General features: G+C 34.9%; 1 protein-coding gene across 2 annotated transcripts in view; it reads left to right on the top strand.

The window, feature by feature from the left end:
• The window catches only part of LOC145248968 (uncharacterized), a 136676-nt gene that overhangs the window by 19638 nt on the left and 98103 nt on the right, over positions 1-18935 (top strand). For both annotated transcript variants that reach the window (XM_080110778.1, XM_080110779.1), the window contains exon 2: positions 16926-17016. In XM_080110778.1, the coding sequence (XP_079966904.1) occupies positions 16926-17016 (91 nt within the window). The remainder of the gene's footprint in view (positions 1-16925; positions 17017-18935) is intronic.

The raw sequence follows: 18935 nt of genomic DNA on the forward strand, positions 1-18935 counted from the left end.
CAAAATAGAGAAAATAAAAAAGGAACAAACCGTATTATGTGTTCACCAACGTTTCGTCTTTATTTCGAAGAGGAAGTCTCGAAATAAAGACGAAACGTTGGTGAACACATAATACGTTTTGTTCCTTTTATACACATACATATGTACACATATCACACACATATATACATGCGTAAATACACAATACGCACACATACATATACATACACACACACATGCAAACATAAACAAGACGGTCATTGGTATACATACATATAAATATATACATGCATGCATACATACATACATGTCTATAAGCGTACGCTCATATATACCCATATACATATACAATGCATAATACAAAAACATACATGTACATACCCACATTCATACATACACATATACATACATATACATCCACATATACAAATACATACACACATATACTTACACATACATATATATGCACATATATATATATACATACACATCCATATATATGCATTCATACACATACATGCACACATACATAAACATACACATCTGCATACATATACATACATGCATATACACATACATGCATACAAACATTTATAAATGTATATATATACACACACAAACATATATACACATATACATACATATACACATAGATATAAATACATATAAACTCACATGTACATATATAAATATCATCATCGGCGGTCACTCGTGTCCGAGTAAGACTGTCCTCCGTTATTGCTTCTGTGGGTCCTCAGGTGAGCATAGAGCCCAATCCTAGACCCAATTTGTCTTGTGCAATTTGGGCAGATAAAGGTAGTGGTGGTGGGGTTGGGTGTGTCTGGTTGATAATCTGTCCTTTCTGTGCTTGCGTTTATCCTCAGCAGCTTGATTTAGGCCACTATTATAAAGCGCAGCACCTTCGTGGACAGCGCTCCTCCATGCCAACCTGCTCCCAGCCACGTCCTCCCATGTCTCAAGGTCCATGTGAAACCGCTTTAGATTTGCTTTGATGTTGTCCTTATACCTCATCTTTTGGCCACCCTGGGCACGCTTTGCCTCAACAAGCTGAGAGAAGAACATCTGTTTTGGGAGGCGGAGATCCGGCATTCGGACAACATGACCAGTCCATCTGAGCTGGCGTTGAGCAACAGTAGCGGTGATAGTGGGAATGTCAGCCTCACTCAGGACGCTGGTGTTGGTGCGTCGGTCCTTCCAACTAATTCTGAGGATTTTTCGGAGGCATCTTTGGTGGTACGTCTCCAGGGTTTTTACGTGCCTCCTGTATGTGGTCCAGGTCTCCGATCCATAGAGAAGAGTGGGCAGCAAGACAGCTTTATATACCATGATTTTGGTCTTTGCCAGAAGGTCACGGTTCTCAAATACTCTCTTCCTTAGCCTTGAGAAAGCCCCACTGGCACAGCTGAGATGGTGTTGTATTTCATCATCTATGTTGGCTTTTGATGATAGGATGCTGCCTAGGTATGGGAAGTGGTCCACATTTTCCAGTCTAGCGTTATCGATGGAGATGTTTGGGGGTGAGACTGGAGTACTGTTTGGTGGTGATTGATGGAGGATTTGGGTTTTTTTTATATTGTTAGTCCTAGCTGTTTGTACGCCCTCGTGAAGGCAACCAGTGTACACTGTAGGTCCTCTTCTGAGAGGGCTCCAAGGGTGTTATCGTCTGCATACTGTACCTCCATAATGGATATGGTGTTTGTTCAACCTTTGGCCCTAAATCTGTTGATGTTAAAATGTCGCCCGTCAGTTCTGTACATAATCCAAACTCCATGGGGAAGATGTTTGTCCGTGAGATGGAGGATAGCAGTAATGAAGATGGAGAACAGGGTTGGGGCAATGACACATCCCTGTTTCACTCCCGTGTCAACCCTGAAGGGCTCTGTTTCATCTCCACTACTACTGAGGACTGTAGCTGATATTTGATATGAATATACACACACATACATATATAAATATACATACACATATACATACATAGATACATATAATGATGGCAGAATAATTGTTACATGCATCCAGCATTACAGGTGTACACACGTCACAGCTTTTTTTTTTTTTTTATACTAGTAATACTACTACAAATACAACTAATTAATAAAAATTGAGAAACAAAAAATGTTAGAATAGGAAAGATAAAATAACTGAAATGTGTAAATTCTGAATTTTTATTTCAAACAGAAAATATGAAGTGTAGTATGTTGAAAAGGAAAAGTATTCTCTACTTGTAACCAAAAAGTGCATCCGCAAAAAATGCTGTTTAAAAGTTAACTGGGAAAATCCTTAAAAAATTTATTACATATGTCCAAAGCAAATCCTTCCCCGAGTCAGCCGCCAAACAGATTTGTACGATAGGCAATAATCGCCACAAAGTGACTTTACGAGTGTAAGTGAACTGAAATAGAACAAGCAGTATCGTTATGTTCATCTTGGCCTCTGTAGATAGAAACTAGCAAAACTAAATGGTTGTTTACTGTTTGTGTCTCACTGTATGCGTGTAAACAAAGGTTATGTATAGAATAAAAGGGTATGAATAAGTCAATTGCGTCCCCAGAGGCTCAAGAGGTTAAAAATGTCCAAAAATGATCCATCCATTAGATTGTTCTGAAACTTTTTTTTTTCCTCTCAACAAAAAAAATTGATGTAGTTGTTTTCATGGTGGTCAACCAAATGTTTATGGTGTGAAACTGCACCGTTATCCATTTACACTGGGATTCGGCATCCCCAGGGGCTTAAGAAGTCAAAAATACTCCAAAATCAAAACCTAAGAATAAGCAAAGTAAATATTAAAACTTTAAAAAAAATCAAAGAAAAACACAAAACTAACGTAAAGCAAATGAACGATGTTAAATGTAAAAATCGGAAAAACAAAGAAAACAGAAAAACGAATGTTAAAACTTCTTGAAAAAATCTAAAATAAAAACAAAAAAAAAATGTGAAAAATGGCTTGAATAAGCCTGTTTCGACATTAAAATTTAAAAAATCGGTGGGTACCCGGGTATTTTTGGGTGTGTGGTCGGTCGGGGGTAAGGTGTTAATGAAAACCTAAAGAATAAGTGAAGTAAAAAAAAACAAAAAAAAAAAACAAAAAAAAAACAGAAAAACGAACATTACGTGAAAAATGGCTTAAATAATCCTGCTTCAATATTAAAATTTAAAAAATTTAAATAAAAAAAATACATCTCACACCACGATTCGAACCCAAAACCTTTAGTAATGATCCAACGCTCTAACCAACTGAGCTAAGATGACAGACATGAGATTGTGTCAGTTCTTCAAATATTTAAACTAAATCAGGTTATGACGTCATCTGATGCGTGCATAGAACCGATCTCGTCATGAGAGGACGGTTTTTGCTGACTCTTATTTATTTGTTTGAAACACACACACACACACACCCACACAATTTTAAAATGGCGCATGTCCAGTTTAAATAAGTATGAATGTCATTTCAATTTTCTGTTTTTTAATAAAAAAAAAAAATGTTCCATGAAAAACTTTCCCCGTTTTCATTAATTAAATCGAAACATTTCTAATTAAACAATTATGGATATGTTCTTTTTCACTTTATTTACTGTTCGTAGTTTCTGGAAGTTTGATTTATTTTTTTTTTTTTTCAAACAAATAATTTTAAACATTCTTTTGAATTGTCAAGATTAATTTTCCCCAGTAATATCGGTTTACCAAATTTCTGGAAGTAATAAATGATAATTTTAGTTTAACGTTTCTGGAAGTAATAAATGTTAATTTTGGTAAATTTATTCTTTCCCTTTCCGGAAGCAATCGTTCAGCCATATGTCCCCCCCCCTCCCTAGATTTGGATAGCAATTGCGTGAAAAAAAAATGGCGTCTCCAATTTCAGCACCATTTTATTCATTGTTGATTTATTCAAACAGTTCTTTGGAAAATAAATATTTAAAATAAAGTGGGGGTTCTCCTTGGGTGTTGAGTTCCATGGCGACCAGCAGAATTATTTAATGGTCGCTCCCTTAGCCCCCCCCCCAGTCAAGGCTAACGCATGCGTACATAACATTTATCATTTATTTACTTACGTTGCCTTTCGCACTTTCACAAACATTTATTTACGTTGGCTTAACTCTTTTCATGAATATTGGGAAAGAAGTTTTACTCTTTATGAAAAATTTTTATTAAACATTTATTAATTTCTCACTTTTACAAACATTTGCAATTCATATATTTAATTACATAAATACTTTTCATGAATATTAAAAAAAAAAATAACCAAACCATGCATTGATAATTTCTCACTTTTACAAGTATTTTTAATACTTTTTTTGTTAAATATTTACATTTAGGTCCACCTCCACAATTTTCTTGAAATAATGACTTTTATTAATAAATGAATCTACTTCTCTGCAATGGGCACTGAACCCCCTCTTTTTTTTTTTTTTTTTTTTTTTTTTTTTTTTTTTTTTTTTTTTCAATATTCTCGGGTGGGTATGCTGACAACAAATATCAGTTAAATTTTGCAAATATTTTCTCACCCACCCCCCTCCAAAAATGGTGTTTATTCTGGAAGCTGTTCTTAAGATGAGGAGGTTGGGGGTGATTATAAGGTGGACCTAATCTAAAAAATAAAAAATACCAAGTTTTAATTTCTCACTTTTACATTTTTACATAAGCAACTTTTTTTAACTTTTTTTACTTTTTTTATTTAAAAATTAGTAAATTTCAATGAATAGAATAAATCATTTATCATTAATGTGTTTTTGGTTTTGTATTGAAAATTTTTTTTTTTTTTTTTTTTTTTACAACAATAATGAACCAATTTAAATCTTCCGTCATACATTTAAGGGTTACAAAATTATCAATAAATCATTTATTTACTAAGCCAACGTCAGTAAATAAAGTTACGTGCGCATGCATTAGCCTTGACTGGGGGGGGGGCCGCTAAGGGAGTGACCATTAAATAATTATGCTGGTCGCCATGGAACTCAATGCCCAAGGAGTACCTAAAGTGACACTTATTTTATCGTGCTAATTTTTTAAAATAGTATTTTCACACTAAATTCAAATTTTACAATATCTCTTTCTTTTATTTGTTAGGTGAAAGTACAGGTAACCCAGTCGGTTTCTAATGTGTGGAAAATCTAGCTCCCGAAAAAAAGGGCACTCTGGATAGTAATAAAAAATTAAAATGGCCTCAGTCTCGAAAGATTTCTCCTACTTAACGAGGAAAAAAACGGTGAAGTGTAGTTCACCGTCTCTTTCTCTCCCCCTCTCTTAATATCTCTCTCTATTCATCTCTCCCTTTCCCTCTCTCAATCTATCTTTCCCTCTATATCACCCTCTCCATCTCTCTTTGAGCTCCTTTCTCTAACTCCCTCTATCTCTCTCCTTTCCTGTCTCGCCCTCTGTTTCTAACTCTCCCCCTCTCTCTATCAATCCCTTTATCTCTCTCCTTCTCTTTCTCTATTTTCCTCGCACTTTCTCTTTTCTATCTATATATCTTTCTCTCTATCTGTCCATCTCTAATCCCTCATCCTATTTTAGTCTCCTAAATTAATTACAGTGACTAAGGCATTGTCAAAACATGGATAAATCCTATTTTAGTCACCTAATTTACTGACTGTGAGAATAGAAGTTATTTGGAAATTACTGCTACCTTGAACAGCACCAGAAGTAACTGGTAAAACCTTTCTAAATTGATTTTGACTAGTAATACACACGGACGAAAAAAACGCTTTGGATAATCAGATTTCAAGGTAGTTCTACTAAAATAGCCATATTTTTTAAACCAAAGCACTTCAAGTCTTCAAATTACTACTGTTTTGTTCGGAAATGAATATACTTTCAAATGAATTAATAAATATGAATGTACATTATATATTTTAAGAGTTTTAAGCAAATAAAGTGATAAAAATGTGAACGTCATAAAATGGCGTTTTCGGTAAGGTTTTGTAATGACCCCCCCCCCCCTGTTTTCTAAAGGTCCGTACCGTGATTGTATGTAGAATTTTGTCATGAAATTTGGGAACTAATTAGAAGAGGTGTTAATTTTAATACTGTCAAGTGTCCGAAATATTTTTGACCATTTCTTTTTTTGTCGTGTTAAAAATAAGACTTTAATATGACGAGTATTGAACATTTTGAAAAAAAATAAATTCTTCGGACACCCAGTGTAAGTAAATCAATCTTTTTGCTATCTTTATCAATTAAAAGTATTATTTTATGTTGAGTAGGACCGCGGTAATTGATAATTTAAAAGGACCTATCTGAAAAAAAATTTTCTATTTCTCGAATTTGGTCAAATGAAGTTAGTATTACTAGAAGCAGCAGCAGCTCCAGCCTGTAGAATCAGCCATAGCACAGCACAGTATAAACAACACGCGTTCTTTAATTTTTATTCAAGAACGAATTAAGAAAAACATGAAAATATGAATATAAATGTTCTTATGTTTTAATTAGAGCTATTTTGTTATCAGAATAACATTAGTTTAGAACTATTCGGTTTTCAGAATGTATAATAACAACAATCCCAACCAATTCGGCATTATGAATCTGTTGCAATTTCTCACATTGCTCGTCAAATTTAAAAACATGGTTAAAAAAACAAAAACTTTTGTAGATATATAGCTTGCATGCACTTTTATTCTTTAAATTAGTTTTGAACAGCAAATTAAAACCATGTTTTACTGCGAACAGCCACAAATGTTTTTTTTTTTTCAAAATCAAAATAAGTATCAAAATCTCGTTTATACATAGATTCGAAAAAGTTGTCAAAAAACAAATATATAACATCAAAGGCAAGATAAGTTACTTTTCTACCAAACTGGATATATTTTTTGTTTTTTTTATGTAACATGTTTATTCAGCTCGAAAAACATAGTGTTTACCGATGTATTGGAAAATTAAAAATGGCGCCCGGCCCGACTCTCTTTGACACAGTAAGTTTGAGAAAAGGAGTTAAAAATAAAAAAACTATACAAAATACTGTTAAAAACTCACCGAATATATGTCAGCCTACGTCACGGTAACATATTGAGCGAGTTTCTAGCAGTATTTTGTCTACTTTTTTATTTTTAACTCTTTTCCCCAAACTTACCGTTTCAAGAGAGTCGGGCGGGCGCCATTTTAAATTTTCCAAAACATCGGTGAACACTGTTTTCAAGCTGAATAAACATGTTACATTAAATAAAAACACTAAAAAATTATCCAGTTGGGTAAAAAAGTTACTTGCTTTTGATAACATTTATTTGTTATATATTTGTTTTTTGACAACTTTTTCGAATCTGTGTATAGTAATACAAACCCTCAAAATCTATATCAATATTCTTGAAATTTTAAAAGCAGTTAGAAAACACATCAAACTACAATTAGGAAGCTTTTTATTTCGTTATTTTTTTTTATCTACTTATTAAGCGAAAGATCTTTTTACAACCTGCTCCAGCGTAGTATAAACGGCCTATGGAATTAACACCTTCAACCTCGAAGATAGAAATCAACAAATTTTTGAACGCTCTCTTTGAAAAAAAGCTCTCTTAACTTCACCTCTAATCCAAATTATGTGTGGCAAGTCTCCTTCTAAAACACTCTTTAACCCCAACAATAACACTAAGTTCGAGTGGCAAGCCCCCCCCCCAATAAAATACCTCTGTAAGCCACATACAAGCATCTAAAACAAACAAACAAAAAATAGACCCTTCCTTAAAGAAAAATACACATAAAAATAAATTGGTTAACTGTCCTAAAATGCTAGAATGGTCAGGAAATGATGAATTATTTTACATTAAATTTTTGTGAAACTAACCGCTCCCCCCTCTAATATTGTTTTTGTTAGCTTTGTCTCTGTCAAGTTTTCAGTATGTTCACACATAATTTTCCTTAGCCCTACAATTAATTCAAAGTCCGAATGGCAACCCTCCCCATATTCTCATTGCATAGAAACCCTCTTAAAACTACACAATCATCTTAAAAAAAAAGCATGCATATTTTCCCATAGAAAAAAAAACAGTTAACTGCCCTAAAATGCTAGAATGACCTGTAATAGGAAATTATTTTACATTCAATTCTAAAATAATTTGTTTATCTTTCATTAAAGTTTTTCATGGCATTTTATACATAATTTCCTAAAAAGGTAGAATCACATTTTGGAGGGGTGGTCAGGAGTTGAGTGGGGTTAAACAGAAGGTGTTAATCTACAATAATACCAAAGAAATATTGCAATATATTCATTTTTAAATGGTCTTATGTTTAGATTTAAGTTTTTTTGTACATAAAGCACATTACAATTCAACTTTGAGTTCTCCAACTTTTCTGTTTATGGATACATGGCATTTTTAAGGAATTGCTGCATATTTATGCACATTTACTGCAGATTATTTGGAAACCATAAACTTTGGGAGATTTTCAGTTGCATATTCTGATTCCTTGTACAAAAATACACTTATATGGTAAATTTCATTTCTTAGTCTTGTGTTTTAACAAAGATATAACATTTTTACTGAAAAAGTAGTGTAAAAAATGTGACGAAACACATATGGTCTTAAAGAGGGAAAAATATCCAAACGTGTGAGGCACAAAAATAGTCATAACTTCCTTAATTTTAATCAGATTTTAAAAATTTAAAGATTCTTTCTTAGCTCATCAAGCTCTTTCTATGCATACCAATATTGAAATATTTCAAGCTATTTCAATTTTTTCATGTGTATTGCTATTTTGACAGCCATTCGGTAACAAAATGACATAGCTTTAGCCCTTGGTGCATGAGGAATACCTGCGACCTTGCTGCCAAGTAGAATTATTTATTCTACTTTGAAACCTTCAATTTGTCAAAAATCTCATGTTCGACATCTCCAAAACATCCAATATGGGGAAAAATATTGCAGAAATGCAAACTTATGCATTAGGATGAATGCACAATGGTACGCAAAAAATCACTTGAGGCTCTTGGTCGATTCTTGCAAGATTTGCATGGCAATGTCGGACCATTTGGGAATGCAGTAATATTGCTTGCAGGAGATTTCAGACAAATGTTACCTGTTATTCTTCAATCATACCAGCAGATGAAATAAATGCTTGCCTCAAATACTCTACTTTTTTTGGTTCCATGTGAAGACATTAAACTTAACTCAAAATATGCATATCCAGTTGTAGACTGTTCGATCCGCACATAAATTTTTGCATCACTTGTGGGAAATTGGGTACGGAAAAGTGCCAGCTGATAAGGGCAAAATTATTTGCCTTGTAACTTCTGTAATTTTATTACATCAAAAGAAGAGTTAGTTTAAAAAGGTTTTTGCAGATATTCAAGTTATAAGAATTCCACTTGACTGAGTGAACGAGCTATTCTTGCAGCTCAATACAAAGACGTCCATGAACTTAACGCTATTATTCAATGTAAAATTCCAAGTGAGGTAGTCAAATACAAATCCATCGACACTGTTGTGAAAACAGATAAAGTGGTTAATTATCCAACAGCTATTTTTGCCAGATATGCCACCGCATGTATTGCAACTGAAATTTGGCATACTAATTATCATGTGAAATATAAACCAATCCAAGCTTTGCAAAGGCACATGGCTTGCAGTAAAAAAAAAATTAACAAACAATATCATAGAAACAACAATCATAACAGACTTTTTACAGATGAATATATCTTCATTCCATGCATTCCTATGATTCCACCAGATACATCATTACACTTTAGAAAATTGCACTTTCCAATTTTATTATCGTTTGCAATAACCACACAGTGGGCCCAGAGGTGGAAATAGGCCAAAAAAATATTCTCTCATTTTTGTTCACAATTAGCATATTCCAAATCTGCATTAAATTTCCTAAAAAACAAAAATTAAGTCCAGAGCTCAACTAGAAGTTGTTTTATGATATTTTGAAGTTGCCCAGATCGCGAAAACTTTCACGCGCGCACTGTAACCAAGAGATTGCTGCTCTAAATCCAAGCGTTTGCAAAAAAATACCCTAAAATGGCCAAAAATTGCTATAAAAGACAGTTTATTCTTTTTCTATGGGTTTGTGGTTGTGAAGGGATCATACCAGAAGAATAATTGCTTTCAAAAGATATGAAAAATTCAGCATTTCATGGAGAAATTTGAGAAAAATTCGTATATAAATTGCTGTTTTTCGGGGGGTGAAATTGACTAAACTGGGACCTTCAATCCAAAATAAGTCAAAAACGGCTATTCCTCACATATCAAAGTATAGTATTTTCTGAAAGTACAATCTTTACACTTTCAGAATCTGGTAGTTTTATGATGTGCCTCTTAGCCGTTTTTTAGTTTATTGCTGATCAATTTCAGAGCCAATGTCACAGGTTTCGGCTGAAAAAATCAGAGCTCCAATAACGCAGCAAAAATTACACTAAGGGACAAAAAAAAAAGATTTAACTGATTGTTTTAGGAGAGTGGGAGGAGCATATAAAGAGGATAATTGGTCTTAAGGCAATGTAAAAAAGGAGAAATTGGGGAATTTTTCTCTAAAATCTGACAAAAATAGCATTATTTCCTCCCTATTTTCCCCTAAAAGACAAATTTTCCACAAAAAAAAAGGAAAACTCAAAGAATAATCAATATAACCTCTAAACAATATTGTTAGCTACATCCTAGCCAATTTCTACCATTAAAACATGCTTTTAAGTTGATTTATTTCCATTTGTAACCATTTTCAGGAAATCATATTTGAAAATTCGAAGGTGTAGAATAAAGGGCATTATTGCGAACTTTTAATTCACATATCTCGACATCCGTACAATCTTTTTCAATTCTCTAAAAAGCAGTATATTTGTGGATTGAAACTCTTAATGCAATGAATAATTGAGCCAAGACCCTCCAGCTCTTGACTTGAAATTGATGGATCAACCATACACCAAATTCATGTCGCACACTTCGACCATTGTTTCTAATCAGGGAGTCTGAAATTGATGAGGATCTCCTGAATCTCGTAATACCCACAACAGACAAGGCACGCTCTGAGCTGAAAGAAGGTGTGTGTGTGAAATATCAGGACAATGCTGTTAATGTGAAGGTAACCATTCATGACTCAATGAAAGATCTCAAATTCAAGAGACATATATCTGGTTTAGGTGGAGCTGATTGCATCCTTTGTATCAGTCAAACGAAAGATTGGACAGATCGCGAAAAAGTTTCTGCAGGATTTCCAATTGAAAAGTCTGCAGAGGAAACGTGGAAGCTTTATGAACAGTTGGTTAATGAAGCGGGCGATGTGCCTACTGAAGCAGGAGACTTTGAAGTTCGTCAAGGGCTTACTAAAAAACCACTTACCACATCGGACCAAACAAACATCTGCGTCACCCATTCATATATTAATGTCACCACATGGTTTTTGAAAGTTCTGTATCGATGTCATATAGATTACAAGAATTGGGTCCAGAAATCTGGACCACTTGGTGAACCAATTCGGCAATCCAGAGAAAGAGTACTTGATGCGATTCTTCGTGCCACAGGACTTTACCTCAATCAATGCAACAAAGCAAATGGAAAAGGTGGGACATCAACAGATGGTAACCAGGGGAGACGATTTTTCTCTGAGGAGGTACTCGGTGCCATCACAGAGTTGCTCTTGGGTCGTTCCTCCATTAAACATCAAGAAAACATTCTCCTTCTGCATCGCCAACTTTCCACCATTCTGTCTGTTGTGTCGTCTACACAGAAAGTTGACTTGATCAAGCTCAAGGACTTATGTGACACAGCTACATACAACATAATCGACAATTTTCCTTGGATCAGGATCAACCAAACTTTGCATAGAACACTTCATCACTCAGTCGAGTTGATTGGTTTGAATGACGGTCACAGTCTTGGAGGTATGTCTGAGGAATGCTTAGTTCCGAATATCCTTGTTGTTGGCTTCTATCTCCAGTTTTTGTCTCGGAAAATCTCACCTATTGCACAGCTGACAGATGTGATGAGCAGGTTATTAGAACGATCTGATCCTGTCATATGTCAGTTGAGTGCACGAATCCAGCATCCGAAATATTGCACAGAATGTGGTGCCACTGATCACACTATTCGTTCACATGCTAGACTGTTCAACCTCCCAAAAAGATGGTATTATTCTCTTATAGAGGATATTCTTTTGAATTAATGCAATGCTATTGTCTACCATGAAATGGGTATTGTTCTGCATAGATTTCACTGACCCATGTATTGGTAAGAGTCGTTTTATTCATTGTTTCCCTAGTATATTGTAAATCATATTTGCAATGCCTTGTTCAGCTTGTTGAAATGCTTTCTCTTTTCTTGATCTTTTTTCTCTTTGATCTTAGCCATTAGTTTCAGAAAAATAAAATGAATGGATCGAAAGTTACAGGCCCAAATGTGTCATGTTCGACCAATTTAGGGCATTTTGACCTATTGTGGCCCTCTCAGGGACCCCGGAACTTACTGAAAATGGGCAAACAGTGCAGTTTCGGGTGTAAAACGTCCATTTTTGAGTTCAGCACCATGGAAAACCACTAAATAGACATACATATCAATAATTTTCAAAAATCTGAGAATGTTATATTTCCCCTTATAAAAGTGTAACTCCATGCAAAATTTCAGAAAAATACAATGGATAGTTATTGAGAATTTTGGAATGCACGCACGAGGGTGAATTATAAGGTCCAAATCCGACCAAAATGGGAAAAATAGCCTGGAAACCATTTTATTTATGCTCCGATAGTACTCACCGTGTTGTAAATGATTATTCTGACGTAATAAGCTTTTTTTAGGTCGCATAAGTCAGTAAAATCTGTGTCACAATCCTATTTCCAAAGTTTCGCGATCTGGGCCCACTGTGAACCACTGTGCCACTGTGAACCATCAACAAAGCACAGGGAACAATCTTTACAATTGTGTGGCTTACACACTGACTGTTTTTTCACATGGACAATTTGTTACGTATTCAAGAGTCACCAAACCAGAAAATCTCTGCATCAGCTAAGAAAATGGAACAACAAAAACTGTGTACCCATACAAAATGGAAAATTATAACCTATAAGAAACGTGCTTTTTCTCATTTTGGAGCTTTTTCCATTGCGCCAATTTGAGCCACAGCAACGCGTGGCAGGGTACAGCTAGTGTATGTATGTATATATATATATATATATATATATATATTATTTTGTATACTAGCGAGGGGTGCCGGCATTAAAACAACCCTGTTTAAAAAAAAAAAAAAAAAAAAAAAAAAAACGTTGGCCGGTTGTTTGGAGGTGTAAAAGAAAAAAAATAGTTTTAGTATAAAGGTAGGCTTGAACCCCAAACGTTTGACGCGGAGGTGGAAAGAAAATGAAAAAAAAAAAAAAACAAACCCTGCACCCTAACCATCTCAACCATGGGAACAGATGAACTGATAAGTGTTAAGTTGATGTTTATAAACCGAAATTAGCAGGTGCGACAACGTCAAGTTGCGGAAGCCAGTTTCTTTTCCCCGCTATGCGGCGATCAAACAAAGAAAAAAACACGAAAAACTAGCGTACGGCAAACGAACGATGAAAAACGAACGTTACGTGAAAAATGGCTTAAATAACACTGGTTCAATATTTAAATTTAAAAAATCGGAAAAAAAAATCTCACACCACGATTCAAACCCAAAACGTTTAGATAATGAACCAAAGCCTTAACCAACTGAGCTAACGCGACGTACATGAAATTTGTTCGTTTTTTTCAACTATTTAAAGTAAATCGAATCACGACGTCATCTGACGCATGCGTAGAATCGGTCATTGTCACGAGAGGACCGTTTTTGTTGACCGGGGGGGGGGGGTCGAAAATTGTCGATTTCGGGGTGAAAAAGTTAACGTTTTTGGACAATTTTTCGAGCAAAGGATCGAGCTTCGATGTGATACCGAGTTTATGAATTTTCGTTGCGTCGAAAGTTTTTAGCAGACATACAAACATACATACATACATTTTCGCTTTTATATATATATAGATTTATTTGTTTTTATTTTTGCCAAGGTTTTCAGTGTGTTCATATGCAATTGCCTAAAGGGAGAATCACATTTTGGTGAGGCAGATGGAAGCGATTTATTTTTTTACATTTTCACCGCAAACAAGGCACAATGCCACTTTGATGTAGGGACATAATCTACAGGGGTACTTTGTGGGAAGTTGGGCAGCAAGATGTCTGTTCACGTTACATTTGAACTTCTGCATGTCAGTATAGTTGGAAGCAGGAACCCGGAAGGGAATTCCAACGTCTAGCGGTTCTGGGGAATATACTGGAGTGGAAGGCTTTCTTGTATCTAGGAATTTCTGTGAAGAGGTGATTTAGCTGTTTGTTGGGGATATTTACGCTGGGGGGGGGATACGAGTGCTTGCCATTCGTCAGAGCATTCACTGTTAAGGTACTTGTAGAACAGGCAGAGGGATGCTACATTTTGTCGATGGGACAGAGGCTGAAGCTTAGATGACAGTTCAGGACCTATCAGGTTGGCAACTCTTTTGAACCTTGTCTAGGAGCAAGAGACTAGTAGCAGATGCACCAGCCCAAATATGACAACAATACTCCATACATTGGTGAATAGTAGCCTTATAGAGGTACAGGATACTTTCAGGCGTTAGTAGCTTTCTAGCACGGTAGAGAACCTACCTTCTTCGCAGCGGTCCTGGCAATGCTCTCAATGTAATTGTTCCAACTCCTGTTTCCTGTGAACGTTAGGCCGAGGAGTTTAAAAGATGTACTTTCAGATAAAGAGTCTTTGGCCATTACTATTGGTGGTAGAGAAGGTTTCTTGTAATTATTGAAGTAAACAAGTTTAATCTTGGCAGCATTGAAGGTAACCATCCATTTTTGCCTCCTTTCCACTACAGATTGGAGGTCATCCTCTAGTGTTTTTACCATTTCTTTAGATACGTGTTCATTTGTTTTTCTGTCATGTCTGTTATAGAGCATGGTGTCATCAGCATATATACCCATCTCGCTGATAATTTTGTCAGGGAGGTCATTTATGAATGTTAGGAATTATAGAGGTCCAAGGATAGCCCCTTGCGGCACTCCCGCATTTATATCATTGTTTAGATGTACGACCGTCGAGGACAACCTGGATTTTTCTCTTATCTAAGAAGGATTTAATTATGTTATGTATTCTTCCAGTGATACCGTATAATCAGATTTTCTTGAAGACCCTCATGCCATACCTTGTCAAAAGCCTTAGATATATTTAAAGCTACCGCTCTACCCTCCTCTGCTTTGTCCAGTGAATGCTATATACGTTCAGAGATAAGTTAGGATGTCTGCTGTGGAATGGGCTTGCCTAAATCCATATTGTTGGTCAGTCAGAAGTTTAGCATCTGTAAGGTGATGGACTAGAGCTTGGTTAATTATGGAATCAAATATTTTGGCGAAAAGTGGGCAGAAGTGAATCTTTAACCAGAATTCTTGAAAACTGGTACTACAGAAGCAGTTTTCCAGCAGGCATGAAAATGATTCATTAAGACATTTGTTGTAAAGTTTGGAGAGAACTGGAGCTACTTCGGCAGAGCACTTTTTAATAGAGCCGGGATGAGATCGGGTCCACATGCTTTTGAAGTGTCAAGATTTCTTATGATAGCATGCACTTGAGAAGGGATGATTTTCAGAGCGTCTAGTGTAGCATCTGTCTGCAAAGGAAAGTCTGGGAGGGGGTGGTTAGCAGGGTTCAGTGTGGAGTTGGAGGCAAACCGACTGGCAAGCATGTTAACCTCCTTGGTTGCTGAGCAAACAACCTTATGATTGTTGGATAGTAGGGGAATTGTTGATTGCCCATTATTTACTACACTGTTGTAGATTGTCCAGAAGTCACGGGTTCCTAATTTCTGTGCTTCAATGCGGTTTTTGGTGGTTTTAGTAAATTCTGTCTTAGCTGTCTCTCTTTCTTACAGTTACTTCTGGCTTCTAACTAGACTTATGTCGGTTAAATCTGCGATACGCATGCTGCCTTTGCGCAATGGCGGCTGCACAAGTAGAAGTAAACCATTGGGGAGAGTGTAGCTTGCTATAAAACTTCTGCATGCTTCAATTGCCATTTTGAACCATTCAGTGGTCTCCTTTGCAATTTAGCAGGTGTTAATCTAGAATAATGCCAAAAATCTTCAAATATATTCATTTTTAAACTTAGTATTAGGTTTGTTTTTTGTACAGAAAATGCCTTAAATTCAACTTTGAGTTATTTTAGTTTTTATTTATTTTTTTTTTAATAAATGCATAAATGGAATTTTTATGGTATTGCAACATGTTTAAGCACATTCACTGCATGGTACTTGGAAAGTATTAATTTGAATATTTCCAGTAGCATATTTTGATTCCTTGCATAAAATGTTGTTTATATGGAAAATTTCATTGCTTAATCTTATGTTTTATGAAAAATATAGCATTTTTACTGAAACTATTGTAAAAAAAAAAATGTGATGGAATGCATAGTCTTAAAGGAAAAATATCCAAATGTGCACGACACAAAAAATTTAAAGATTCTGTCTTAGCTCAATCTTTCTATGTATGCCATTGAGATATTTTAAGCAATTTCAATTTTTCATGTATATAAAAAAAAGTGATCTTGTCTGAGGAATGATCTCTACCAAACTAGTCAATTTTTGGAACTAGATTTGGTTTTTACTCAGAAAATAACTGCTTAGGTATCAAAATTGGAACTTGGCAGGCATAGTTTTTAAAGTTGGACCCAAACAGCAATCTGGCATCCTGCTGTAAGCTAGCCATTTTTTTTTTTTTTTTTTTTTTTTTATTCCTAGCTTTTCCCCATTGTTAACATTCATTGGGGTGGAGTACCTTGGTCAGTTGTTGATTGCTTTGCCTTTTTCTTTTTATTCCTCTCTCAATCAGTTGCCAAAGTTTACACATGAAAAATTATGTGGCCATGGATGTATAGATTTAATTTTCTCCAGATTTTCTTAATGATTGAAACTGAGCTAATCAGATTTTTTTTTTTTTTTTTTTTTTTTTTTCAGCTTCGGTTGAACAGTATAAAGAAACTATCCACCATTGCTCTAGCACTTGGGGTGGATAGAACAAGGACTGAACTAATTCCATTTCTTACTGGTAAGTTCCCATTTTTTTTTTTTTTTTTTTTTTTTTTATCTGGTAGAAATTCAACACTGAGACTTAAACTTAATCATGCCAATGAAACAAAAACTGCAACTATCACTATAGTTGTCTATACAACAGCATCTCTACTTCTAGAGACCTGATTTAAAAAAAAAAAAAAAAAAAAAAAGATTACTGGAATCAGGGTTATCCCTGACGTATGGCCAACTGTTCTGAAATGGACAAGATGGAAATCTGTTGTATTTTATTTATTTATTTATTTTTTTTTTTTTAAGGAAATCTCGTTGGTTCATGGGAGGCCGCTTCAGGGCTCATTCTGTATGTTTTCTCCATTGTCCTCTTGCCAGAGCAGATGGTTTTTTTAATGCATGGACTATGCAATTGGGTAAAGAGGTCAAATTCCTTCACTTATCTATTACATAAAAGGAACTGTGTGTGTCCCTTTGAAATTTCACACAAATGTAGTTCATGTGCCTAGAATTAATAATAGAAAAAATTCGATGGGCGATTTTTTGAATTAAGTAAACACCTTGTACAGCATAACATCACCAGTGCATAAATCAACAGATTCTTTGATATGATAGGGACACGTTCAAAAATGTTTGTTTAAACGGGAAGTGAACCATGATACTTGACTTTTGCATTTTAAACTTTAATTCAAATTGTTATATAAAATAATTTTATAAGAAAAACATTGCAATGTTGTGGACTGTCACTGTGGGGATACACATGAATTTTCCTCGTGGTGGGTCCCCAACTTGGTTGGCAATTAATCAGTTTGATTGAAAATTCAGAGTTCACCGATTTCCATAATAAAATGTAAAACATTTGTTAATCCTCGTCTAATCGATGGCAACGTCAGGTCTCCCTGCTAGTCCTATAATACCATTATAGGAAAGGTATAACAACTCCTCCCAGCTATGACTAAAATAAGAAATGGTCCAATGAATCCCTTCAATAGACATTGTATTTAAACAGATTTGATAAACCAATTTAGCCGCCACTTTTTTAAAAATTATTATATCACTATTTTGTGATCTTTTACTTTGTACGTTTTGTATTTATTGTATCTGGATTAATTGTGTAGATATTGTATTGGGATTAATTATTGTGTAGATATTGTATTGGGATTAATTATTGTATAGATATTGTATTGGGATTAATTATTGTATAGATATTGTATTGGGATTAATTATTGTGTAGATATTGTATTGGGATTAATTATTGTGTAGATATTGTATTGGGATTAATTATTGTGTAGATATTGTATTGGGATTAATTATTGTGTAGATATTGTATTGGGATTAATTATTGTGTAGATATTGTATTGGGATTAATTATTGTATAGATATTGTATTGGGATTAATTATTGTATAGATATTGTATTGGGATTAATTATTGTATAGATGTTGTATTGGGATTAATTATTGTATAGATGTTGTATTGGGATTAATTATTGTGTAGATGTTGTGTCGGGATTAATTATTGTGTAGATGTTGTGTCGGGCTTACTTATTGTGTAGATGTTGTGTCGGGCTTACTTATTGTGTAGATGTTGTGTCGGGCTTACTTATTGTGTAGATGTTGTGTCGGGCTTACTTATTGTGTAGATGTTGTGTCGGGCTTACTTATTGTGTAGATGTTGTGTCGGGCTTACTTATTGTGTAGATGTTGTGTCGGGCTTACTTATTGTGTAGATGTTGTGTCGGGCTTACTTATTGTGTAGATGTTGTGTCGGGCTTACTTATTGTGTAGATGTTGTGTCGGGCTTACTTATTGTGTAGATGTTGTGTCGGGCTTACTTATTGTGTAGATGTTGTGTCGGGCTTACTTATTGTGTAGATGTTGTGTCGGGCTTACTTATTGTGTAGATGTTGTGTCGGGCTTACTTATTGTGTAGATGTTGTGTCGGGC

This window comes from Euprymna scolopes, chromosome 27 (genome assembly GCF_053919585.1).
Source record: "Euprymna scolopes isolate OS-2025 chromosome 27, ASM5391958v1, whole genome shotgun sequence".
NCBI lineage: Eukaryota > Metazoa > Mollusca > Cephalopoda > Sepiida > Sepiolidae > Euprymna > Euprymna scolopes.